The sequence below is a fragment of the Falco peregrinus genome, chromosome Z, assembly GCF_023634155.1.
Source record: "Falco peregrinus isolate bFalPer1 chromosome Z, bFalPer1.pri, whole genome shotgun sequence".
In the NCBI taxonomy this organism is placed as follows: domain Eukaryota; kingdom Metazoa; phylum Chordata; class Aves; order Falconiformes; family Falconidae; genus Falco; species Falco peregrinus.
In genome coordinates this window covers 48558758-48585486 of record NC_073739.1, presented here as the reverse complement: position 1 = coordinate 48585486, position 26729 = coordinate 48558758, and the positions used below count along the sequence as shown (strand labels likewise).

The window sequence follows — 26729 nt, the reverse complement described above, 5'->3', positions numbered from 1 at the left end:
TCTGTACCAAGGTCATTATTTCTGTAATAAGATAATAACAAACAAAAACCTAAGTAAGATATTTGTATTTTTAATGAACGATGGGGTTTCAACTGCAATGTAAATTTCATGTCCCATTAACGGATACCTCACACATTCAGCTGTTAAGAGTGGCTGAACTTTTTGATCTTCTTAGAAGCTTTAGGCTGAGACAAAGATTTTGAAGAGGAGAAGCCTCCCGTGTCTGAGACTGTTAAATCCACAGCATGGCCACACACCTGCCTGAATGCAAAGTGCCAAATGTCCAGCAATTCCCACTGACCTCAGATGTTACTCATCTGTCAGAGGTGGGCTGAACACTTTGCAAGCCCACTGATTTCAGAGTTTACAAGCTGGATTTCACAAGACAGGCACAGGCCATGGCAGAACCACTTTTGTTGGAAAGGGAAAAGGAAGGACAGGTTCACAAGTGTGTAATTGCATATCAGGATTGCTCTGTTTATCTACATTTTGTGGAAAGTAAAAACTTCTTCAGGTCATTTCTCTCTCATTTCATATTTTTCTACTTAGAATCAAGTGCATTTTTAAGAGGCTCTCAATTAAAGTAGAGGTTGGTTCTGACTTCACAAATGAATTATTCAAGAGTAAATATGATGAGCTGGATTTCTATAAATACACTGCATGTTAATGTAACAATAACACTGTATAGGTCAAGCTGACCTTTAATAGTCACACAGCCTGTTTATGCATTCTATACTGCTTATGCTATCATGGCTTAGATGGAACTTCTTTTCTGTCAGCCTCTCAAAGCCCACACAAGTCCAAAGGACACAGTAGTGCGCATTTTCATACCCCCATTTTGCCCTGCAATTATTCAAGAGAATTTAACCATGAACTTTGTCATTGTAAAGTGAAAGAAAAGCTGCATCTTCCAGTAGCAGTGCAACGATTACAAATTTTACTTCAAATGGCAACATTTGGTCGGGAAGCTGTGAAGAGCCAAGCACAGAGCTCCCAGACCTTGTGAGCGCCTTTCCAGAGACCGAAAACCCAGTTCACTAGGCTGTGCCAGCTGCAGAACTGCTGGGGTCTGCTTGGGAAGCACTTTGACTGATGGACCCAGCAGTCCAGAAGGACAGCAAGCACTGAGGGAGCGATCTTACATGAAGATGCTGAAAGAAAGAGGGCACAGATGAATGAGGTGCAGTACAAGGAAAGGCAAAGGAAGTAAATAGTAGCAAAATGGGGAAAGAGGAAATGTGAGGGGAATGTGAGAGTATGCCCAAGTGCAGGGGGGGCAGAGTACCTGTGCAGGTGTCAGCTTTAATACATGCCTTTTGAACTCTTTTCCTTTGTGAATGGCACTTTGTAATGTTCTCATACACTGCTCTTTTGCTGCAAATACAACAAATACAGCTAATGATGCCGTGTTTCTGACCTACTGATCTAAGTCATCAGCTGGCTGTAATATTGAGGGTATCTAAGCTAACTAAAACGGGACAGAAAAATGCTCAGAACCTCTTTCTGCTGTTTCTTTGAGTCTGATCTACACTTGCATTAAATGATTTGGAAGAAATCCTTGGCCTCACAGGTCATGCACCAGGTCCATAATCTTCCATTACATGAGTGCAAGGGAGCTAACTCCCTATGCTTACACAAAACTCAAAACTAACAAGAATGACTTGTTTATTTCTTTATTATGTCTGGGTTTTTTTTGTAGTAGGAAAGGGCATGTGGAGAAAGCCATGTGGGCCAGAGAAGGCACCAGGTAATCCTTTACATTTCTACATTCACACAAATGATGGGTTTATAGAGCAAAGGATTGCACTTCTCAGATGCTTCTGACAAACACTACCCCTTCTTTGAACGCTTAACAATGAAATGCTCTCAGCTTAAAAAATTACTTAGCTAGCATGGTACAGGTCTGTGAAAGTACACATGATGCACCAGTTGACGGATGTTCGTTATAAACAGGAAGATTAAAACAAAAGAATGTGGTAAAGGTTTGGTAGGCAAAATTCATACAGAGCCAAAAGCCAAATAGATAATCAATACTGTATACAGCAGGTATCCCTATCTGTTATCACACCTATTTCTGAATTGAATGTAAGATTCAAGTACAATGCCATCCAAATTTATTAACTAGTATTACCTACCTTGGCTAGCCACAGTGTTTACATCAAACTAAAACAGCTTTTCTTTTGTGGAGGTTTGCAGAATTATATGAATACAGGATAACGAATACATACATTTAAAACCTCAAAATCTCAGGAAACAATATCAGTGTTCAGTGGAGACACTTAATACTCCCTGTGTCTACCTTCCAAACTGCCTGCAGCACAAAAGATCTTGCAAGCTACGTCTGCCTACAAATGAGGTGGTGCCTCAGAAAAGGTTAATGACCATAATGTGTGACAGAAAAGTGGGTGGATTTTTTTCACATTTCTCCTACACATCTGGACGTATTTCTAAAAATCTAAAACGAGAGTTCCACATGCAAATATAGGTATTGAATTGCACTCCTATATTGACATTTTCATGCTCTCACTAATTAAAATCTGAATTTTATAAAGGCAGTGGAAATTTGAAATCTTGGCTCCTTTGATATTAACACCAACTTAGATGTCTGCATGTATATGCGCTATTTTCCAGTGTCTTTTTGGCCACTTTTCAAGAAAGTTGTGCATTAAAAAACAGTATTTACTGCAAATGTAGGTAGATTTTTTTTTTATTCTCCTTTGTAAATCTTAACTCAGTGCGTCAGTTTTAATGAAATGTACAGGTGGTTACTGCTTTGCACTTATTTAAAGGTCACAATAATTTTATATTCCATTTTTTGAAGAATATTAATTCCAGGACAAATATAAGAGTCTGGAGAGGAAAAAAAACCAAACAAACAGTAAAGTATTATGAGTCAGAAACCTTGAAGAAAATTTTACTGGAGTAATTTATGTAAGATTTATCCATTGCAACCATCTCTATCAATCCACATTGATCTCAAGTGTTTTACTGCATAATGAAGAACAGTACTGAGTTACCTGATAAACTTCATTATAATAGCTAATTTTCAAAAGTGCTAGGCTTCTGTGTCTCCCAAGATGGATTTCATATTTCAAAACTATTTTTTCCTGTGCTGTAATGAATGGGGAAGCCTATGGATCACACTGCATGGCACAAGCTTGCTACAGGGCAAAAGTAGTGAGGAAAGGTCTGAACACTGAACAAGCCATATCTAGGAAAGAAGTGAAATAAGCTTCAGCAATGGAAAAATACCCGAGAGATGACTGTATTTCTGAATCTTTGTTAAGTCCAAATTGAACTCCAGTGAACATTTCTAGTTTTCCTGTGGTCTTCAATCTGTCATAAAAGTTCTGTCTCTGCTAATAAGCTCTTCCCAACCTGCTTCTGTTCTTTCTTGTTTTTAAAAAAACATTTGATGAAGTCTATTTACTCCTTCAAATGATTGTTATTTTTGTTTGTGTTAGCACTATTTGAGACAACACAGATGCACTCACAGCCCAGGAGCTTTGCTTTAAGGGACAATATTTGTGCAAAGAATTGTAACAAAAAAAATCACAATTTTTCATTAAAAAGTGAAAAATTGAGACTGGAAATCTTTTCTTCTAGCAGAGTGAAAAGCTTGGCTGCTGGGTAGGTAAAGATGAGACTTATTGGGTGCAGTAGTTAGAAAGCCTGCATACCTGCCATAGTGATGCGAACTAAGGAAGCCAAACATATAACTGCAATAAATTTATTATGTCCTTTTTCAGCATTGAATGGGAATGGATTGGGCATGGTCTGTTGATGACTCCACTCTTAACACACAACAGACTTTGGCAGTGAATAGTGCAGCATTAACCGAAGAGAGAAGTGATGCGAATCATGATGAGAGTAGAAATAGCAGTTTGGAGATTCCAAGGGATAAAATTGCCTGTGGGTTGACAAAATGAGTATCAGCTTCAGCTTTTGAAGAGGGAAATGGAAAACCAGATTTGCCTTGTCCAAGAGATACAAAGCAATTTACAAAGCTGTACACAATGTAATGAGAAACATAAAGGAACTTAAATGCAAGGAAGTGCTACATATACTTTTTGACCACTGAAGTTTGGAAGGTCCCACTGTCAGTAATACTTTAGGTCTCTAGTTCCTTGCAATTCCTTCACAAGTGCTATTTTTCAAGACATTTATTACTACAGCAAGAAAAGTCCTACAGACATACATTCACCAAATAAACACCTGGCCTGGAATTTTTTTGGAAGTCTACCAGAAGCTGAGATTCAAATCACCCCACAACTGCAAAGCAACCAGGGTTTTCCTGCCAAATTTTCAGACCAAAGCAATCATGGTCTTCCTGCTAACCTCTCAAAGGAAAAAATAATTATACCACACTTGGATAAAACAAACTTTTATCATGCATGTAATACAGAGGGATGTTTGTTGCATTTTTTCTAATATCAGTGTTAAACCACCCCAAGTCATACCAGCAGTCTCATTCTTTTCCATATTCCATATGACAAATTATCCACCATTTTGGATTTTTCTTCTGATGTACTGAAAGCAAAACCAGGAAAGAAAACAAACAAAAAATGTTTACAAAAGTACAAAAGGGTAGAGTTTTTGTAATTTTTAAATTGTTGCTGAAGCCAGAGGCGAAGTGATGATATGCATCATCCAAGTGATCAGTTTTAGTTAGCACCACAATGAACATATTTCCTAAGTTGCAAGCCTTGGTCTGAGTATGTATACCATGCTATAAAAGTGCAAAACTCTCTCAGAAAATTCAGACACATTCAGAAAAGACTGGTGAAAGCAATAGAAATGCAAAAAATAGGTTTCATGGGGAGAAAGGAAAAGGAAAATATTAATTTCCTTTTATAACAGAAAACCAAACAAATTAATTAGTAAGACTACCTTCAGCAAGTGGGTCAAGTGTGTGAATCATGAGCTGGAAGATGCTGTTCCTCATTAAACTGTTGTGGAGAGATGCAGAGCTTCCTCCCCGCTGAAGCCGTGGTTTGGTCTAGGTGGAAAAATAAGGGAAAGAATTTAGTTCTTTTTTGTCATTTGTGTGGAGACAGGTCTGAAACACTATGAATTAATCTCACATCTCACTACACAGTTAAACATTTCCAACCATCACATATAGCAGATTATGTTAAACTATATGCTGTATTAAACACTGCCATATATTTAGACAATTTCTCTGGAGGGGATGGACCATCAGATTAGTCATTAGTCTCCCAGGGGTCATGAAAAGAGCACAGAAAAAAAGGAATCTTTCTCTGTGAAAACTCTTAAAATGTTACGAACAAAAAACCTTCATACTTGCATCAGGAACAATTCATATTTTTTTTCTTTGGAGAACCTTGTGGTTGCATCCCTGAAGTAAGTTCTAATTTTTATTGCCCTGGTACATTGCAAACATGCATATTATAAAAATTACGGAGAAAAAAAAGCAGAGAGTACCCTGGTTTAATGGTAAGATTCTAAAGCTCAGTCAGAGTGAAACACACTCCTTGCTTTGGTTCAATCCATTAAGTATAGATTGCAAGAATAGACTGTGAGTGTGATAAGGCGCTGCAGACACCTACAGCAATGGCGCTTACATACAAACATCTTTCAATGTGCTTTTAAGAAATCTAAAGGAATTTAAAACATATGAGGTTCTTTCCCTCATGCCATTGTCTAGTACAATCATCAATGCATTTCATATATCCCATAGAGTGAGACTGCTTTGTGGATGGCTCTCTGCTTGTTTCGATAAAAAGGATAATCAGAGCCAACAGACTGCTGACTAATAAGACCCTGAAATCCAATTACAGGGAAAAAACAACCCTGAAGAAAATAGTATTTTGAAATAATACATGGTACATGGATTAATCTCTGGTGTCATATAAATATTAAATGAAAAATTATAGAAACTGAACAAGAAAATTTATTCACCATTTTACCTTTGGAAATAAATTATTTAAATTCTATAGCAGCATAGGAGAGGAAAAGAAATCCCAGAATTTAGAAAAATGCTGATGTGTACCAAACCAAAGTAAGGCTTGTCTCACCACCCTCCTGAGAAATAAATGCTCAGACACATACTAATTGCTGCCTACCGTCAGTGTTTGGTCATCCTTGTCGCCAGCATTAGATGACTGCGTGAATGGGAAACAGAACAAAAAGAAGAGTCAGATGGAGCATGCATAGAATGGAAAGGCAGTAGAACATCACAGATGTCTGATCCTATATATGCTGTTGTGACAGCTTTTTGAACCACTTGAATTGAAGATCCTAGTGATCAAATAAATTAGGAGTAAATTCACACTGTGATGTTGCAAGAGTCTTTCATTCTTGTCAGTTTCTTGGACAGGAACTGTTGTCATTTCAGGGCCTAGAACACAGCAGCTGAGCTGCAGATCACAGTGTTCACTTCACACAAATTATGCTGGGAGGCAAACTCCCTGTGTCAACCAGTTTGAGAGAGTGAGGACTGAAAACCTAAAAGCAGTACGATCCTCAGGATTGACCAACTGTTCAATGAAAAGCCTAAAAAGGAGTAACATTACTTTTGTATTTTGCAGGAAGGGACTAGGCAAGGCAATGAAGAGGATGTGTTTCAGTTTAACCACTGAATGCATGCGAACGGCCATTTAGCCCAAACAGGCAGCTCTAGTTAAGGGCAGGTACCATGGCACATACTGCTCTGCCGTGAAGGAAAATGAGACTCCAAATTGATTTTAAAGGCAATTAACGATTTCAGGTAAGTGACATATCCTGGAGATGATCTGTGATTCCTGTGTCTTATCCCTAGTACAACAGCACCAGAACACATCACCACGAGACACTTTCGAGGCAGAACAGAATTTACACTGAAAACAAGCAAATGCAAAAATTTTATCCATTTTGTAGTCCTGAGTTTTACTTGTTTATTTAATAAGACTTAATGGGAACAAAAATGAACCCAGAACTTTTGGAATGGAATATGTTTCCATGACATCTTGAAAGCTGTGTGATGCAGTAGTGCTATTTTTCTAGTCATTCTGCTTATCCTGATGAAGGAAAATTAACACCACAATACACAAAATACGAAACTCCAGTCATCAGATATGAAGTAAAATAGGACACAGTGCAGACTCCAGCTGCCTCACAGCCATTCTTATTTGATCACAAACCCTTCCCCACAAGCTGGCATATAAATACTTCCTCCATCTCAAAGCTCTTATTTGGTGCATTTCATAGAAAACTATGTCACAGCTGTTCTAAGGAACAACCTCCCCAGTGCAGTGAAACCCAGTTTTTGGACACATACCAATACCAACTCTCAGGACATCGCTTTTGAGTTAGTGAATTGACCTTGAAGGTTAAGTGGAAGGCAAGGAGTTATGAGCTAACACTGATTACAGAGCAGATCCTTTCTGTTCCATAGTAAGTGAAAGAACATCCAGAACTGAAGTCTTTGTCAAAAATGTACATGCACGTGCGTGCACACACACATCCACACATCCAGCTGTGAATTCTAACCTGAAGAAGAGACAGAGGCAAAGAAAAGATCTTTGTTCTGATAAAGGAATGATCTGTCACCTCTGAAATTAGACTGCTCTCATGTGAGAAGTGATTAGCAAAAAAAAGTTTTACGCCTTTATTGAAGACAACCATAATGGAAAGAACTTTTAATGCAGCAGAAAGAAAAGGAAAGAAAAAAAAATATACAAAATCTGTGTTCTAAATTTACATGAAAACAGTGGATGCATCTTACAAAATGTTTGCATAATGTGTATAATATAGATATATATAGTATACACATACACGACCTTTCAGATACAAATCCACACACACACACTTGCAAGTCCATGATTTATTCACGGATACTTTGAGGGACCTTCACAGGAGGGAAAATTTACCTTACAGCAAAATTTGCAACGAAGCAAAAAGCTCAAGCCAGGAAATGTTCTTGTCTCCAAGAAGTGATTTAGGACAGTCAAGTCCTAAAGATCAGTGGTTATAGTTACAGTAGTAGAGCTTGTGAGATGTGGATGAGTGTTCAGAATTGGAACTTTAATAAAAGTTTAAAAAATTATTATTTTGGGACTTTGAACTTTTGAAGATAGGATATTTGTTTCTTAATTTTAATACTGAAAGACATGAGAATATATAATTGATAAATCTGAGTAATTTGTCATTTCAACCTGGCAAAGGGCTAAAGGATGTCACTCTTCATAGGGCCAAGAGGAGCTGAGAGCATTCAGCATGCCTCAAAAAAACTGAGCAGGCTCTAGGCTTAATATGAGGGCATTCCTAACAAAAGAAGTAGTTCATACTTGAAATACTGTCATTTACTTGAAATGGAATGGGATGAAGCTGCATGAATATATAAAAACAACTAGATGTAATTTGTATCATATAATTTAATTTGTAGAAGATAATTATGTTATAAAGAGAAAGAATAATGAAATACATTTTGGATATACGTTAAGGAAATAAAAGTGAAAACTACATCTGAAATAATTTCATTCTTTATCAGTACAGAATGGGATGTAAGACCATGAAACAGATTTTTCTAATTGTTTTTTCCACACATGATTAGCAATGCAATTGTTTCTGAGCTTAACTTGCCAGTCCAGTTACATCCTAGAAGAAATGTTCAAGACTGGAATATGGATGGAGTTCTAATGCAGAAATCCCTCCACAGTTTTAAAAACGGGAATGCAAACAAAGGTTTGACATTTTGTTGATACTAAATACTTATAATGCCTGGATTATCTCCTGGATTAACAATAATATCACTAAAACAGTCTTTTAAACTATGGCAGTGAAAAATTCAGTTGTGGTGCTGCTGTTTACATTGTGTATTTGATGTCATTTTGTTCTCATTAGGATGGGAAATTAAACTATTTTCCTATTTTTTACAGTGAGTTTTGCATTAACACGTTCATTGCTATATAATTTGGGTATCACACACTGCATGGCAAAGTATTTGAAAGTATCACTTTCCCTTGTAGAAGCATTTAGTATTCAGACATTTTATACAACCTTTTAATTTAAAAGAACACTTGAAAACTGGTCCAAGGTTAAAATGGTTGTGTTTCTTTGCACCAGGAGTGAATACTGTATTTTTGGACATAGCCAACAGTGATTTCTTTAAAGAAAAGACACATTTTCTGCAAAGGTAAGTTTGCTTTTAAATCACGGAAACCATTGCATATTAGCTCCCTCAGGATCAGAAAGAGATGGAAGTTCTTACGTCATCTGTGCATTACGTATATTTCTGAAGGAATTAGTACCAAAAAATTAGCTTTTGAAATTACATGTTAAAATTTCTTTAAATCCATGAGTTTATTATAGTTCTGCAAAATGAAAATAATGCATTCTAGTATACTCTTTTATTCAAAAGTATCTGGGGCACAATCCCTTATTACGTTTTTATCAGAGTTACAAAAAGATTAATCATGAGACATTTCACTAATTTTTTTAGAAAATTCACCAAAATATTTGTAGGTTCCCCTGTATGCCATGGCAGTACACAAGAGTTTGTCCATCCTCCTGTCTCTGTTGGCATGTATTCAAGATTGCTCCACCTGTGCTAAAAGTCGTAAAACAATTTTATTTCAGGAATAATTAAAAAAAAAGTCTACTTGCTATGAAGAAATGGTCTATGGTATGCTTTTCACACATCTCTTTTCCTTAGTGACATAAGTGCGTCAGCAATTAAGCCTGACATCTTCCTTGCCTTGTCTGGGAATGCGTGTTCTTGAGAAACAGGGTCCTGAAGCAACTCATGCAGGAGTTGATGCCTCACTAACTACATGGCAAATTTCCTCATGCCTTTTTTTAAAAATAAAGTGCATCATGACAGTCAAAGGAGGAGAAGAACCTGTAAAAAGCTCTAAGTATTTGATACAGAATATCCTTGTTAAATAAAAGATGGTTCGTAATTGAATTATCTATTAGATCGTGTATTCCAAAACCAGAATCAGAGAGCTGATGGCCTGCAGCTCTAGAAGTTGCTGCTCTAGTTGAAGTTTCCATGTTACAGGTTCAAGTGCCTGAAACAACTAGCAAACTGGACTGCCCACCCCCTTCTCCTAATGTGAGGAAAGCAGGCTGTCAAATAACAGCAGGGGAAAATGTAACTGGATTTCAACACCCTTTCTACAGTATGGGTTCACATCTCTTTCCTGCTTGCTAAATCTTTTTGAACTATAATAACAAAAAAGCTATTTTTTTAAAAATCAGCTTTTACTGGAATAAAGAAAGTTCATTATGTTTGCTGGCTGGCAGTGCGATGCTGAATGCAGTAATTGTAGAATATGAGCCCTGACAGGGTTTTGATAAATTGACTCAAGATGTTTTATTATAGTGAAGGACTTCAGCTACTCTCTCTTTTTTTCTGTTTTCAAAAGTGGCATCTGGACTCTGCAATTTTATACCTGTCAGTGAGTCACTACTTGTCAGTCCTGAGGCAAATTACAGGTGATAGTTTTCTTGGTGCACAGGGTTCTCTAATCTTTGCAAGACACGCTGAAGGTCTGTGTGTTTTTTGTTCGGATGAACTGCAGAAAAACAGTATGCATTTCAGAGGCAGCCACTGAAGTCAATCTAGTTAACTTAAAAGGGTCTAGATAATTTCTAAAAATCAGTATCCTCAGGAGTGCTAGTAATGTACTTGGAATAGAACTGAAAAAACGAAATAAAAATTAAAAAATAATGATAAAACTAAAAAAATATATTAAACTAAATAAACTGCATTTATTTGAAATGGTAAATTAGGTTAACGCATAACTAAAATCCAAAGCAGCAAACTCAGCTAGACAGATTTCAGAAATAAACCTAATGAGCTCAGTTGAAGAAACAAAAAAATGAAGTAAAGTATTATTTTATCTGGTTCTCTTAATATGTACATCTTTGGATTTTACCAAATCATAATCCCTTAGACCTCCTTTCTGTGAACATCCTGAAACAATCCCATGTCATAACCTTTGCCTACTCGATGGTTAGGCTTTATATGGTTGGCAGGAATCTGAAAAGTGCAAGCTCCAGCGGTCTCAATATACTTAAACTAAAATTCTTCTAGATATCCATGGAAATAAAAGTTGACCATCACCACATAGTCCACAGAAGCTCTGTCAGATGGGGTCAGTACAGCTTACTAACTAAAGGTGATGCATGCCATCATGCCACTCTCTACATATTCATTATGTAGAAAGGCTGCAGGTAGCTGTAGGGGAGTATTTCTGTATTTAAGCTTACATATGGTAAAGGATTTTAACTTACGTATTACTGCTTAGTAGAACATTACTGTGAGCTAACACTGAGTACAGAACCTTGGACCTTACTTAAAAAAGAGGAGGAAAATCTTTATAAGCACACTGCAGAAACACTAACTAAAAATCCCTTTCTCCTTGCCTGCCTTCTTCCTCCCTTTCATCTTTCTCTTTCCTAGAAGTAAAGTAAAACAGGGAGCTCTACCTAAAGAAGCAGATTTCTGTATTGTTGAACAAAATCAATATGATTCACAAGAACCATATCCAAAATTAAATCGAGGTTGTAATCTTGCTTTACTCATCGAAACAAAGAATTTACTAGATTAGAGCTTGAACTTTCAAAGACATAGAGCTGGACCATCAAATTGGACTATATGGCTGCATTTACAACTGCTTATTTACAGGCGCCTACCTAGTGTGAAATTTGTAGCCCTAGGCCAAAAGGAATGGCTTTGTTCATTCAGATCAGTTGTCTCTCTTATGTCACTCTGTTCATGCAATTAGCCAATGTGCATACACACAGTGAATTCTCATAAATGTTCAAAAGAGATGCATCTCAGCTGACTCCAGCAATGGCAAATGGATGTTTTAAGGTTATCAGCTGTTAAATTACATGCTAATGTTAGGTCAACTGATTTAATTCCAGATTTTTATGCATACTGTTATATGAAACAGGACCCCTCCAGTTAGCCTGTAGGCCCAATCATGATACTTAGTTATTCAACATGTGTAAGAAAGTCAGTCTGCCCCGCATCTTTACCTTCTCTGAACTTGCTTAAAGTCAGGTATCTTTGGCTTAGATGGCAATGTAATAGCTCAAGCTTAAAGACTTGATGAGTTTTTAATCACCTTAGTGTCAGAAATAATTATGGAGTTTTAAGTTGTCCTCTTATCCTTATTTCAAGACTTGCCAATGAAGTCATCTTTTGCTATTTTTTAAATTACAAAAATTAGCACCACAGCTCTGTACGTCTGTAACTTTCCAGGGGACAAAAGAACCTTTAAAAAACCACAAACTCAAAAACTAAAGCTAGGTACTTATTGAGGTCATTAGATACTTGTGCACACAAAGCATTAGTTCACAAGTGACAGTTTAAGTACTTCAGTATGGATTTCTGTGGCTAGCTTTAAAATACCTGGATTAAATTGTTTAATGTCCTGCTACTTCATCAATAATATTACATGAGAATACATTAGTAAGTGTTGCAAGATTAAGTTATCAAAAATTTTTAAATGTCTGAATTAAAATCATCCATGAAACAAGCTCCAAAATCTGGGCAGGTGACTGGGAAGGTTTTCAGCTGAACTCCAACTGTACCATAGAGACTACTGGCAGAAGATGCCTTCTCTTAATTTCTTACAACTCAATCAGACATGGATGGCTTAGTAAGAAGACAGGAAAAAAAAAGATTTCCTAGGACTTCTGCTTACCTAAATACACAAAGGATCTGCTACAGATTATGGAGGTTTTAGAGTCTGCCTTAAAAGAAGACTGTAATTCCCAGAGAGGAAAGCGTTTGACAAATCTTATGTTTGCTGATGCTATGCTGACTTGCAACGAATAAATCTCATTGCAGTAATTGGCTGCAATTGGCTGTACATTGCAGAGGATTCATCACAAGGGCAAAAAAGCTGCAGTTTCACTGACTTTCTGCCTCCAGCACCCTGGAGATCCTGAAGAACATGGGCAGCTCCAGCTGCAGAGAAAACCCAGCCTGCATAGCCTGTAGGGAGGAAATGCTGAATCAGTGCATCCTCAGCTGCCCCGTCACGTCCCCTTTCCACCAAGCTCTGCTCCTTTCCCCTTCACTGCTGCCTTTCCCCTTCAGCTGACTTTTTGTCCCCAGGAGCAATGCTGACTTTTTTCAGCTGGCACAAACTCACACCCCATGTAGCTCTCAGGATAGCAGCCACAAGAAGAATGCAATCAAATGTGAGAGGGGCATATATAATACTGAATGATATGGACAAAGCTAGCTGACCATTGCTAACAGTTGATGTTTCCCACATTGTCAGAAGGGGACAGAGAACAGAAGGCAGAACGTTGGCCCGTAAATAAGACAAAGGGAAAACCCTGGCATGCTGTATTTATCTTGTGGGACTACCTTTTCCATGAAACAGTAATAACATTTAAAGTGATTTACTTCACGGATTTTAAAAAAAGAGGGAGCAGGGAGAGGGGAAAGCATCACCAAAACAGGACGATGCTTAAGGTACAAATGTTTAAATAACCGTGCTTCAAAACATAAAATCCTCATTCACTGGGAGGACATTGCCAGCTCTAGGTGGCAGGACTCTGGGTGTCAGTTTTACAGCAGTCCAATAGGCAGAATCTAGCAACTGGCTTCCATTCCTCCATTTCCCTTTCTGTAAACTAGGAATAAAGACACTGTAAACCTGTTCTGATGAAGAGGGCTGATTGCTTTAGGGGCAGGTTACTGGATACAACTGCTTTCTCTTCAGCAATTAACTGTGCTTTTCAGGTTTTGCATCTTCTACTGAGCACAACATGCATGTTCATTGCAATAAACTACAAAGCTGGACTTTTCTGAGAGCAGCACCTCCAACAGCTATAGGTAAAGGAACGAAGTGTACCTCTTGCAATGTTCTCTTAGGGAACAAACATCAAAGATTTTCTTTTTCTTGACTATTTATGTCTCTAACAGGTCTGAGACTATAGGATTGTAAGTTTATATGAGAATCAATGCAATGAAAGCACACGAAACACTCCTACTTTTTACATCCAGTAGGATATTAGACTGATTCTTCAGCACTATGAAAGGAAAACCAATGAAAATATGTTGCTTTTATTTTTTATTCACCCATTCACTGGATTATATTACACTTCCTCATTTTTATAATGGGAAACTAGACATTAAGTCTGAGGCAAAGAAAAATATTACTAAAAGCAAATACCTTAATTTTGCATATTTGACTCAACAGTATTTCAGGCTCATTGTCTTTAGAACTGACATTGAATACTATCTGCATCCATATTCATCCTTCAGATAACCATTTTTAGCTATTTTCACCACAGCCTCCTAGCTGTTTCTGATCACCTAAAACACGCAAATGCCATCTAAGGGTTTTTCTTGTACCTGGCAAGGGTGTAAGAAACGTTAGGGAGAAAAACTGTTAAGAAACAGAAAAGAAATTTTACATAACAACCTGCAGATAAGGCTCCAGCACTGTACTGCCAGTGAGCCTGACAGAGCTGTGGACAGAAAAGTCTGAAATTTCCAAACCTGTAACTATAAAGCAAAACACATTATTTTCTCCACATTAGTTGAACTAAAACAGGACCACATCAGATTCTGTCTTACTCTGATGCCTGCTGCCTTTTAACTATTTTTCTACAATGTTCTGCTTTGCATTAAGATGAAAGAGAAGATATGTGGCTCTGAAATCAAGAGTATGCTGGGATTCTGGAGACCACCAGGCACGTGGTCTGTGCCAGGTTACTTTTAACTCCTTTGGAGGCAAGAAATGACACTGAGGCAGAAAGACCTCAACGGCAGGCACTGTTTCTAAATGCAGAGTTACAACATTAAGAACTTAAATCAGACCTACCTTATTTTGGCTCAGTGCTTGGACACATCTTTAAGAGAATTATGTCCTACACGTTATATGCTCACCTTCCTGCATCAGTCTGCTGTTTCACACTACCTTTCATACTATTGATTTGCCTCTGCAGCTATGAACCAGGTAGCTGCAGGTAACCCATTGCCACATGTAAGGCAGAAGCAGTGGCTCTGTTCCTCTCCTTTGCAAAGCCCGGTCCTTCTAGAACAGCTTCCTAATACTAAGGTAAACCTACATCTCCAAGGAGAATTCCCACTGTGATCAAAAAGAATAAGGCACCAGGGAAACAGATGCTTTGGAGTTAGCGAGGACTAAATCATGAAAGGGCATAGTAGAGATCATAGCTACAAGAAAGCATGGCAGAGCTCATGGTGAAGTAGTGAGGGTGGCAGCCTAACAAGCTAGCAGCCCTAGCTCAGGCTCATAGTTGCCTTCTACCTCTCTTTCCCATTTACAGCCTAGGACAAAAGCATGCCTATATCTCCAACCTGCCAGGTGAGCTTCACTGCAAATCATGAGATTTCTCAGAGACTTTTGCTGAGATACGTTATTTTGGACACCACCCAAATTAACAATATGCAAGGCCTCTCAATTAGAAACTCACAGTAACTCCATCCATCTTTTATACAATCCCAGTCTGCTACAAAAAAACCTTGAGTTGGGTTTCTGTAAGCATTTCAGGAATCAAAAGCAGGAGACCATGCCATTATCCCCAGCTATAAGCCTCCTTTTAGCCAACATTTGCTCTCCAAATGCTGTCTGCCTCTGCCTTTTTCTCTGATTATTTTTCTCCATGCTTCTTTCATGCCTTAGACTTCCCTGCTGCCTTTTCCCCCTCCTATTTCTTCAGCAGGCACATCACACAATGCCCATGGAAACCCAGTCCACCATGAACACCTCTGTTCCAGGGACTGGCACGCTTCTTTTTCTGAGATGGATGCTCCTACTGTTTCAGCTATCTGCTTTCATTAAGTGCAATCATAACTATCTGCATTTACCAAGGAGAGGGCTGTTACACCCCACTGGTTTCAATACTGTGTGCTCAACTAAGCGTTCTTCAGTGTAAAATGTACAAGAAATGGAAAGATAGCGGAAGACTTTTAACAAAAACCTATACCCTTGCAGTAAGTGAAGTCACTTTGACAGAGGGGATATGAATAGAAGGCTTCGACTTAAGCCCAGCCCTCATAATGAAATACACTGGGTGCTGAATTCCATTAAAGCAAACAAGAACAACTCCTGAGCCTCAGTATAAATACTTGCTGATTATTTAATAGCCAAACGCCAGTTCCTGTGGCTACATTCCAGGTTTTGGCTTTAATGCCATCCCAGTAACAAATTCCTGTTTTCAGTTAGTGCACACACTGCCAGAACTACAAAAATCTGGTGTGTCAAAGAGGGAAAAAACTAGTTCCCTAGGATAAACCTTTAATACAACCAAATTAGTCATATAAAGAAAATTGTAAGGTAAGGTAAGGTAAGCCAGAAATCATTATGCACTTTACAGTCTTAAGCTGCCTGGAATTAATCCATAAACTAGATTTTGGTTCTACAGAAAATTCCCATTGCTATGAATCTACACATTTCTGTTTCAGCATGACTCTGCAATCATTTTGCAAGCATGTAAAAACTTCAGTAAACAATTCACATATGATTCTTTTCAAAATATTCACTTGAACTTCAGGAAACTGCAGTCTCTATCAAGCTAAATTGACAAAAAACATGGTTCTCTCATGTAGGAGTTTACGAGGCTTGAGTCAGGACTTTATGAATTTAAGCCACTTTTTATCATATTGTGTTCTATGCATGGTCTTTTCTCTTAACTAGCTTTTGTGCTTACGATGCTGACCAAGAGAGTCAGGGAGAACCAATGTATTTGATTCTTGAAATGTCATCTTTACACTTGTAAAACACTGTGGGGCCAAAATAAGAAGAAACACAGATTAAAACTCCCTTAGTCTGTCTGCCTCATGTTTGCTTAACTGGAGATTTTACAACTGTAGATATCTCTGTGCATATACATTTTCAATATGCTTCATAAACAGTATTCCTGCAGTCTGTCTGTGGATGTCTATAGCAATACTTGAAGAGTGTTTTTTTCCCCCTCTTAATTCAAAACTGTGCTTATTGAATGGGAAAGAATCATTAGGACTGTTATTGTCCACTCCTCTTAACTGTGTCTCATTTCTAAACCGAACTCCCTTACATACAGAGAAATCTCCTCTCAAACCGTTCACGCTTTTCAACATTCCAGTTAAATTTCAATTATCAAAATATTTTCATTCTGGTTCATAGAGATTTAGCAACTACATGACAAAAATTAATGTCAGGTAAAATCATGATCCTAATAGAAAGAAAGAAATAACAAGTACAGGGGACACTGGTCTGGAAAACCTCCAACAGATCAAAGAAACAGAAAAAAATAAAAAGGCCTAAAATCTGATTTCACACCACTGTGAATTAATTCCATGGGATTAGCATAAAACTACATAAATTGAGAGCAGGATCTGGTCGAGCATGCAGGAACAGAAGTGATACTTACTCCACAGCACATTGAAGCAAGGTGTCAGTATCATAATTTGTTGCATGTAAAGCAAAATACAGTGAAAATAAATGATTAATTTTGCAATATGAATGTTTTCTACCCTCAGAGGCTTACTGGCTAATACATCCTATGACATTTGCAGCTGTAAGAATCACTATCATATGCTACTGAATAAAAAGTCCCTCTCTCTGGATGTTACCACCTACTTATTAAGCTGTGGTTTGATGTGAGTTCATCGGCAGGTGCTCCTACTCACACCTTTGCCCAGACCTTGCCCAACAGGGGCTTTTCCAGTCACACAGCCAGGCTCTTCCTCCACCTTGTAGATGGTCAGGACTTTGCCAGCTCAGCCTGGAGACTTACCCAGCACACAGCCAGATGCAAACGTGTTGAGAACTTGGTGGAGTTTAAAGTCACATAATCCCTGCAACATACTGCAACACTGCAGTGACCAAAGCTGAGAAGGCTGGGGGCTCTAGTTCAGGTTGCTTACTCTGATGAGCAAGATCACACTGGGCTGGGGATCCACAGAGTTCAACTGCTCCAACAGTATCAATTGCCAGAATATTTTTGGAAAAAGTATTTAAGTAACTTCATGACCCACCTATGACAGTCAGCTCTCACAGCAGTAGCCTTTAAAAAAAACAAAACACCACCACAAAACCCCATGCTTAAAATTGTTTTCTTAATGCTATGGTAAAATATGGTGAGTTGTGCCACTGTTTCTTCCAGCTAAAAGACTGCCTGCCCACTCGCCTTAGCATCCATCACCCAGAGCAGCTTTATACAACACCAGAGCAGTCACGCTACGGCTCAGCCACCCTCCACAGCCCTCACTGCTTTCACTCCTGGCCTCCACTGCATTCAGTCACGGGCAAGCAAGGACAAGATTATAAGCTAGTCACCAAGCTCATTAAAGGATGGCAAAGCAGTAACAATAACAGGATGCAAACTTTTTCATGTCTCATTTCTAGCTGAAAGCTCATGCAGGTTGGGAATAAAGAGGAGCTGCTTCTGGATTAATAGTGCCGTCTGTGAAACAAGGCCTGCAGAATCAACCTGGGGGACAGCAGATATTGGTGTACTAACAGGATCTATTGCAACATGGCCAATGCCGAGCAATCTTCTGAGCACAGCTGGACAAAAGCAAAGTAGAGATTTGCATGGGGACAAACTGGTCATTTCACCAAAGTCCTTGGACCTAAAAGCCAGCACAAGCTGGAGAAACTGCTCTTCAGACTCCTACCATCCTCTGGAAGAGCTACATATATACATTCCTCTGACGGAAGTAACTTAGTTAACATGACTGTACTAACCTTATTTGCAATTGCATTAATACAGAAAAGGCTCATCCTTTGGTTTAGACCACAGAGAATGAAGAGGTATCTCGGATGAAAATCAGTCATGCGATACAAAACTAAAAAAAGAATGCTGCCAAAATACATAAAGAACACATTTTCGTGAGCTTGAAAAAAAGTCTTCTACCCAAAGAAGCAGGGGCGCTTTTCTCTTATCTATCCTTTTGTTAAATAAGGACATACACTGACAGCCTAAAAATTCTGTCTTACAAAGCCTTTCTCTTTTGCCCAAGAAGCAGCCACAGACGCAGGGGGCAGACTGAATTCTAACCATTGATTTCTGGGGCAGGGGGAGGTGCTGATTTTGTTGTTACTTAGCTCTCGGAAACATGGGACAGAAACCTTCCAGAGAAATGCAGACTCCTGGGTAAATCTTTCCAACCATGACTTGACACGGAAAATTAATCCTGAGATACAAGACTACATCTTTCTGTATAGAAATCACAGTGACAATGAAACATTTGTGGAGCAAGTTAACTATGACTCCCTGGACCATGAAAGAATACCTAGCAAAGGGACTTTTATATGTCTCTGATGAAAGTACAATGAAAAAACTTGTAATAGAAAGACACAGCATCTCTTATACCTAAAGACAAATAAATCAAAACAATAAACTGTAAGTAGCAATGTTCCAAACAAACAAAACCCAATCATTGAATCACAATTTCTGCAAAAAGTCAGGTTGCACATTGAGTTGTGAAAGTCTGATGTGGCAATTTGGATTCAACTTCCGTAAAATTTATTTAGAAAGACAAATTTATTCACTGTCATCACTGCATTATGAATTTCCTACAATAATACTCTGCTTGCTACTGAACTGAAACAGAGTGATTTAAAGCTTTTGCAGCAAATCTTTCAATTCTCATGTAATTATTCCGACTGGGAATTAAAGCACTATTTTGTTTAATTATTTCAGGCCTTTCATCTCTTGTAATATGAACTCCTATATAGAAATGAGGATTAGAATCACCTCTGCCCTTTTTTTTTGTCATTTAGGACCTCAGAGTTTATTGTGACGTGTGTATGCCTGACTTCTTTAGAAAAAATACATTAAATTTTTCCTAATTTATTTTCTCCATTCTTTCATTAGTTGAAGAGAAATCTGGCTCTGTGATCTAAATTCTATGAGTTGCTTTTTGCTGACAACAAAAACTGTTTCATCTGCTAGGTCACTTCCCTCCTCTAAATCTGCCTAATTTATCACTTATGCAAACTAATGTCTAGTGTCTAATACCTACAAATTTTTCTGATTTCAGGAGGAAACGAAACCATGAAGATGAATCTCAGTTTCATTTATAAAATTATATTTTTTGCTGCTTTATCCTTGTGAAGACAACCTTGTAAACATAAATTGGCATAAACCACTTACTGGGATTTAAACAAGTTAAAGCAAGCAAGTTTCATTTCTGCACTAAAAGGCTGAGAGTGGGGGTGTGGTCATATGCAAGAGCTAGTCTAGCACATGGTGAGAAGCAAACCTTCTTCTTATACATCATATACCATATTTTTGCATTTATATTCCCCAAGGTATCAGGAAAAATTTTCAGCAATGACTGCACCAAGATCAAGGGTTTCTTAAAAAAGCCACAGGTAGAAAGTATTGGCTTCTTAATAGCTGCTGTTTCTTACATTATTCTTAGAGAAACTTCAGCTGTGAGTAGTAGGTGACTCACTCTTGCAAATGAACAAAATTGAACATTTTCTATGACTTTTTAAAACCCTTTAAAGATAACAATTTTAGGATGTTAAACAGAAATCATCCCATTCCACACACTTAATGAAGAAGGTTTCAGAATCTTCTGCAAAAAAGGTTTAATTGAGGATTCTGTCTCGTTCTAGTCTGGTTTTCATACTGATATTCTTAGAATAAGGATTGTGGGGTTTTTTTCCTCAACACTTTCTGAATTAGTCTTGCTGTCTCTGGTTTTTTTTCTTCTTTTTTTCTTCCTTTTTTTTCTCTTTTTTTCCCCCTCCCCTGTTGATAAGGTCTATACCACTAACATTTAGCATCTTGTCTTGCATTTTTCTTTCAAACTGCCAGTTTTTCTTTAAGGTCTATCAATGACCTCAAGACTAAAAGTTACATATGACCTTTGCTGTGGTCAGAAATATCTGGAAGAACCAGAGTGGAAAATGCCATGCAGTGCAAATCTCACTTCTTTGCAAGAGACTGACAGGACTATTGAAGAAAATGCTGACAGGGGTGAATTCATCTGCTGCAGATTAAATAGGTTCAGTTTTGAGTAAGTGTCATTGAGAGATGCAATTATCACTACTGTCTGTTCATTCCAAATGTACACATTTATGCTACTTGAGCCAGAAAATCTCAGTGGTAGTTCATCATTATCTCTTCCCTGAACTACACCACTGAAGGCAAGTAACATCTGGAGGAAAAGCCTGTTGAAATATCCAAATAACAGACAGTTGTCAGTGTTAAAAAAAACCAATGTGGCCCATCAACAAGAGAGCCCTGGACACTAGGAATCAGGCTGCGCATAGTTTTCGTAAGTAACTCTTCATTACACCTTTTCAAATAACTCCGCAGATGTTTTCAGGGCTACAACTGTATTAGTTCCAGACAGAAATGTAGTCATATGGCAAAACTCCCATCAACATCAATTTTGGACCATGGATGACAGCATGAAGACAAACTAAGTGTCAGCTTAATGGTCAAGGAGACTTGGTCTAATATGAAAAGATCAACGTCACATGACAAAACAAAAAGCAAGGCTAGAAAATCTTGCAATACCAAAAGGTCAGGCAGCCGGCAGGTTTAGGGGATAGAAGCAGTGTAACTTAATCCCTGAGAAAGCTATGGCAAACTAGGGGAGATTTATCTTTTGAGTAGATTCCTGCCTGCCTGTGAGGGGCTGGTTTTCTAAATTCAAAAGCAGCTGAATAGACTTTGTAGCCTGACACTCCAACAGCAGAAGTAACTCCTGCATGGTGCCTGCTTTATGTGGGAACGCCTATTTATCATCAATACAGTTTTTGAATAAATATGGTTTCAAATAACATCTACCAAACAAAATCCATTTGGGTTTTGGTTAGCATGAATGCAAATGGGTTAAAAATCCTTGGGAAGGGATGAAGTGGAGTGGAACATGATAGCTTTACAAAGTAACTGGCTCCCCTTGGGAATTTCTTGCATTTACTTGGCCTCTACAGTATTTTTGCAAGCACAGGCTAGTGGTCATGCAGACCCTTAAAGATCAATGGCGCTAAATTAGGCAACTCACTGAGGGGCTCATGCAAGTAAGAGTTTTTGGGACTGAGCTCATAATTTCTAAGAACAAATACATTAGGATTTTGTAAGCTCAAAAAGACTTGTGAGAGTAATAATCCATAAAGCCTATTAAGCTATTAAGGTAACCAAATAAAGCATCAGCATTTTGATTTGTCTCCAAACTAAAAGCTCAGCATGAAGCCTTCTTAGTGACATAAAGAAGGCTGAAGAAATCATTCTCCATAAGGCAATTTTCTGTTTCAGCTTTATTAAAACAATATAAATCACAGAAACTTCTTCTACTTCAGCAACACCTGGTACCGGTGTTATGCTATCAATATTTGAAAATGTCTTCTCTGTTCAAAGGAGTTTTCATTCCTGAAAATAAAGGATAAAATACATGGGTTCCTCTAGCCTGTTTTTATTTTCACAGGTTTGCACTGTTTCACCGGCTGCAAAATCCATCAGCCACACCACTCAGTGGCCATCTCTGCTCCACTTACTACTTGTTACTACTGCTGGACACTACTGGCTGGATGTTCTCCACAAGCACTTGTTACTCTGTCATTCTTTCCACTTTCATTCAGAACCTGCTCAAAGACAAATGTATGTGCTGATCATAGCAGGCAAGTTCATGACCTAACAAAACTAAATTAGATGGAAAGTTTTACCTAATATTCTTTGGAGGTTGCCATTTTGCATGCCAGCTATTTTGCTTCTAACTCGGTGAAGTGGTAAGGTCCTTAGACTAGCTTACAACATATTTCTTAATTTTTTGTCTTGGGTGTCATGTGCTAACATTACAAGCAATAATCCTAGCCTTTCTGCCATAAGCAAATAGATGCATATTTGCTACCCTCAGCAGCAGTCTTGTTATTATACATTGTAAAACAGGCTTTCATCCTTCAGAATGAAAACGGTTTACAGTCTTGGTTTTATAATTGTGGAATTGTATTCTCAGGCATAAGATTTAATACACATATCCTGAAATATTCATAATCAAATGACAGGAAAAATGGTAATGCATTCATCACACTCTGCAACAGTGTTCACCAATTCATCCAGTATTAGTTGCAGAAATATGCTTGGCATTTCTAATCTCCAAAACTTTACAATTTCACAGTAAATGAAGAAATCTACATTTCTTGAAATGCCACAGAAATGCCATTCTTTTGTCTTTCTAGTGAATGTGGTGAAATTGAAGCCATTCAATAAGATAATGTACTGCTGCTCACTTAATAGCAAAGTCTCCATATTGCCAAACTATATATTTACATTTTCATTAATTTTAACATTCCTTCTTTTTTAATCCCTGGAAAGTTTTGCTTCCAAGACTATGTGCAATTATAATCCAAAAAATAAAGATTAGAAAGGCTTTACAGATAAGCCAACTGAACAATACTGATTATGATAGGGAATAAAAAGATGACTCTGTTTCCATGGTGAAATGTAACTACTATATTAGACACTGGCACTGCAGCAATAAACAGAACCTGCAGCAAAGACATCTTCTGCCTGAGTCCAACAACACGCCAGAGCTGATCTTCTTAAGTAATGCCGATTTTATTATTTTTCCCCTACTTTTTTCATGTCAGGTGGTATTTATTTACCACATACTATGACAAATGAAAATATGTGTGAGAAAGTCCTGGATGACAAAAACTGGTGGTTCATAAAATTTATTTGGAGGATGAACTGAGAGGACACAAATATTGCCTTCATCATGTTTATCATTTTTACTCTCACCAAAGAGTGTTCAGTCATTCAAGTAGTGAGCCCACAGAATGAGTGGGCATGGTGAGCTAGGATTTCCAGTGAAAGCACTTGTTAATGGTACATTAGATGATTTTTACATTTTTCCTCCACTACAGTCCGATACAGGTACCCCAACTTTAGTCTCAATGACACAAAATTAATAAAAATATTTGTACAGTGTAAGCTAAAATAAAGTATCCTTGTCCCGACACTGGGCCATTGCTTTGTTCAGTCAGATGGCTTGCAGAAGGAAAGACTGTAACATTGAAATTCCAGTAATTTCATTTATTCTAAGCCTCATGTACATAACTGTAATGACTGTGTATTTATTTTAAAAAAGCATTTTTCAAAAAGTGGACTGAAAACCACTAGGCCTGTTCCTGAAGCATTAAAACTAAACTTCTGATTTTAATGCCTGGAAGTCCCTCTGTCCATCAAATCACTTTATTTACCACTGAAGTATCTCTGGCTGAAAAGCAGCTACAGTTCACTGTAAAATGTTAGAATAATTTGAGACTGGGAGAGGCCAAGAAATCACTTGAGAAAACTGGATTTGCTCTATATTGGATATTTATTGAACAGTGTGATCTTTTTCATCATTTTTACTCAAATTGCCACACACTGCTGTAGCACCTGGCCACATGGCTCCTGTGTCCCACATGCATTTCACACATCTGTCAAGTGGCTTGTGAAGTACTCAGCATCTGTTTTACAGTATTCCTCATCCAGAATCTTTTTCTGGATAACATGTTACAGCAGCTGCTCCTTCTACTGTTTTATTATTAGAAGACATTATGTATAAATCGCAGAAAGGCTAACAAATCTCAACAGAGATCCAACATTTCCATGCTGTGATTAAAGAGGTTTCTTTCCTCGCTGTGTACTGCTCCTCATAGCATCCCTTGTACAGTTCCACACGGCAGGAGTCCCATCATTCCTAGGGACTTCTCATTGTTCTCTCCTGTCCCACATCTTAATATGATGAAAGCTTGTAGAAACCAGCAGATTAGACTAACATATCAGAAATTTTGCTTGGGTACTTGTACTGCAGTTGACTATAAACCACTGAAATGAGAACACAGGCAGTTGCCTGTGGATTACCCTGGGATTTGGGGCAAACACTGACCTGCCACTTCTCCCACACAGATAATAAGCACCAAAGTGGAATAGCAGGGTTAGTGGAGAAGACTGCAAGATGTCCCAACAGTCCCTTGAAGGATCCATAGAAACACTGATGAAAATCCACTTCCACCTGTATCTGGAGTTTGCCATGTCTGACAAGTTAGATAAGTAAGTTCAAAGTGTTTTTGCATAAATATATTTGCTTCAAATTGAGTAAAATTAGTAGCAGACTAAATTGCATTTAAATATAAGATCATTAGGCTATCCAAATCACTCCTGCCAGAGGTGCTTTACAGTCAGCTTACATCAGCTGTGCTGTCCCCTATGCAAACGGAAAGGCTAAGTAGGATCTGGCATTTGACCTGACAAATTTGTGACATCTCGTTCCTCTCTGTGAGCTGTTGGGACATAGCTGGGACATAACTTTCCCTGGCAGGAGAGAGAGAGAGAAAGACCTTGCTTGCACTTCTTCTATAGGAAAAACCACTTCATTCATTACTGGACACTTCCTGCTTGCACTGATGTGGCTCTCTGGGTACTCCAGCATTTTTCTCGTAAAAGGCTCAGAACTCTTCCACATACTTTTAAAAGACGTAAATCTATCCCCCCACTGTGTAAGAGTATCTATTTCTTACAGCCTTGTGGATCTAGATTCCTGCTCTGCTGGAAGTTAAAGGAGCCTAATCATAGCTCCACAAAAGAAAGGTCTCTTCCCCTCAATACATCCACATTTTTATTTAAACAATATTAATTCCCAAGTTTACTCTAGATGTCAGAAAGGTGGGCACCAGAGGAATGCCACCTCGGTAAAACAGCTCCAGATTTCCCATGTCATAGTTACAGAACCTGGCTCAGTACACTACATTTTATTAATATTTTCTTTCATGAGGGGTTACTAACCTGCCAATCTATATATTTCAGTCAGAGCTGTTTCTGAGTGAAGGCTGAGTCCCAGATTTATCACCTAGGGGAATGCCCAGATAAAGCTCTAAAGAGGCTGCAAGGAGAAGAGTGAGTAGCGCTTCACACCAGTGCTTTGTAAGATACAAATAGCTCTAGAGGATTTGACACAATCTTTGAAAGTTTTAGCATTTGCTGGTTTGGACAGGTAAGTGGTCTTGGTTATGCACAATAAGGCAGAGTTAGAAAGAAATGTGAGCCCTAATATGGAAGGAGTCAACTTCTTGAGCTAGATTTAGGCCCAGTTTTCCTGTTTCCAGACAGAAAATGGAACTGCATTTTTTATACTGCTGCTGAATTCTTGGTTTAAGTGCTGGTACAGACCTGCATGGCACCAACTACTGCTGCTGAATCCCATACATCCTATTGCTTCTCAACCTCTACGACCAGAGGCAGGGACAGGACTTGTCTTACAGGGCTGAGGGCAGGGAATGGTCCTATCAAGCTACTTGAAAGCTCCCATGTTTCAGTTTGGAAGTACCTAAGCAGATACCTATGTAGAACTTGTATAAGTTTATTTAATTATATAAAATACAAAAGGAAAGATGCCAATGATGAGCATTATTAGGTGCAGCAATGTTTATATTCCTGTAAGGCAGAAACTGATGTAAACTCTTCCTTATTTGCCAACGAATGGCAGGTTTAAATATGCTTTCAAGCCACTGGTTCTAGTCCTGCAAGTAGACCTAAAGTAGGAGGACCTCAGCTTTATCTCCAGCTTTATTGTTTAGTAAGACAAGTAAGACTTGGATGACTGGCAGTCCTCGCAGAGGTGGAGGAGGAAAGAGTACTAAGACGCTTATAAGCACTTTGTGATATAGCTAGCAAAAGATGGTAGAACATTAGGTTTGAGATACTACTGGAAATGTGCGTTGAAGCTAAATACTTCGTACTTGCGTACTCCTTCCCCTCTTTGCAGGCTCTGCAGCCATGCAGAATTCCTACATTTC

At 38.2% G+C, this 26729-nt stretch overlaps 1 protein-coding gene across 5 annotated transcripts in view; it reads right to left on the bottom strand.

Moving 5' to 3' along the window:
• The window catches only part of SLC24A2 (solute carrier family 24 member 2), a 111218-nt gene that overhangs the window by 43893 nt on the left and 40596 nt on the right, over nt 1–26729 (bottom strand). For 3 of the 5 annotated variants that reach the window (XM_055791188.1, XM_055791192.1, XM_055791190.1), the window contains exons 3-4: nt 6087–6125; nt 4891–4999 (exon numbers count right to left, since the gene is read on the bottom strand). In XM_055791188.1, the coding sequence (XP_055647163.1) occupies nt 4891–4999; nt 6087–6125 (148 nt within the window). The remainder of the gene's footprint in view (nt 1–4890; nt 5000–6086; nt 6126–26729) is intronic. The other 2 variants (XM_055791191.1, XM_055791193.1) reach the window with 1 other exon arrangement.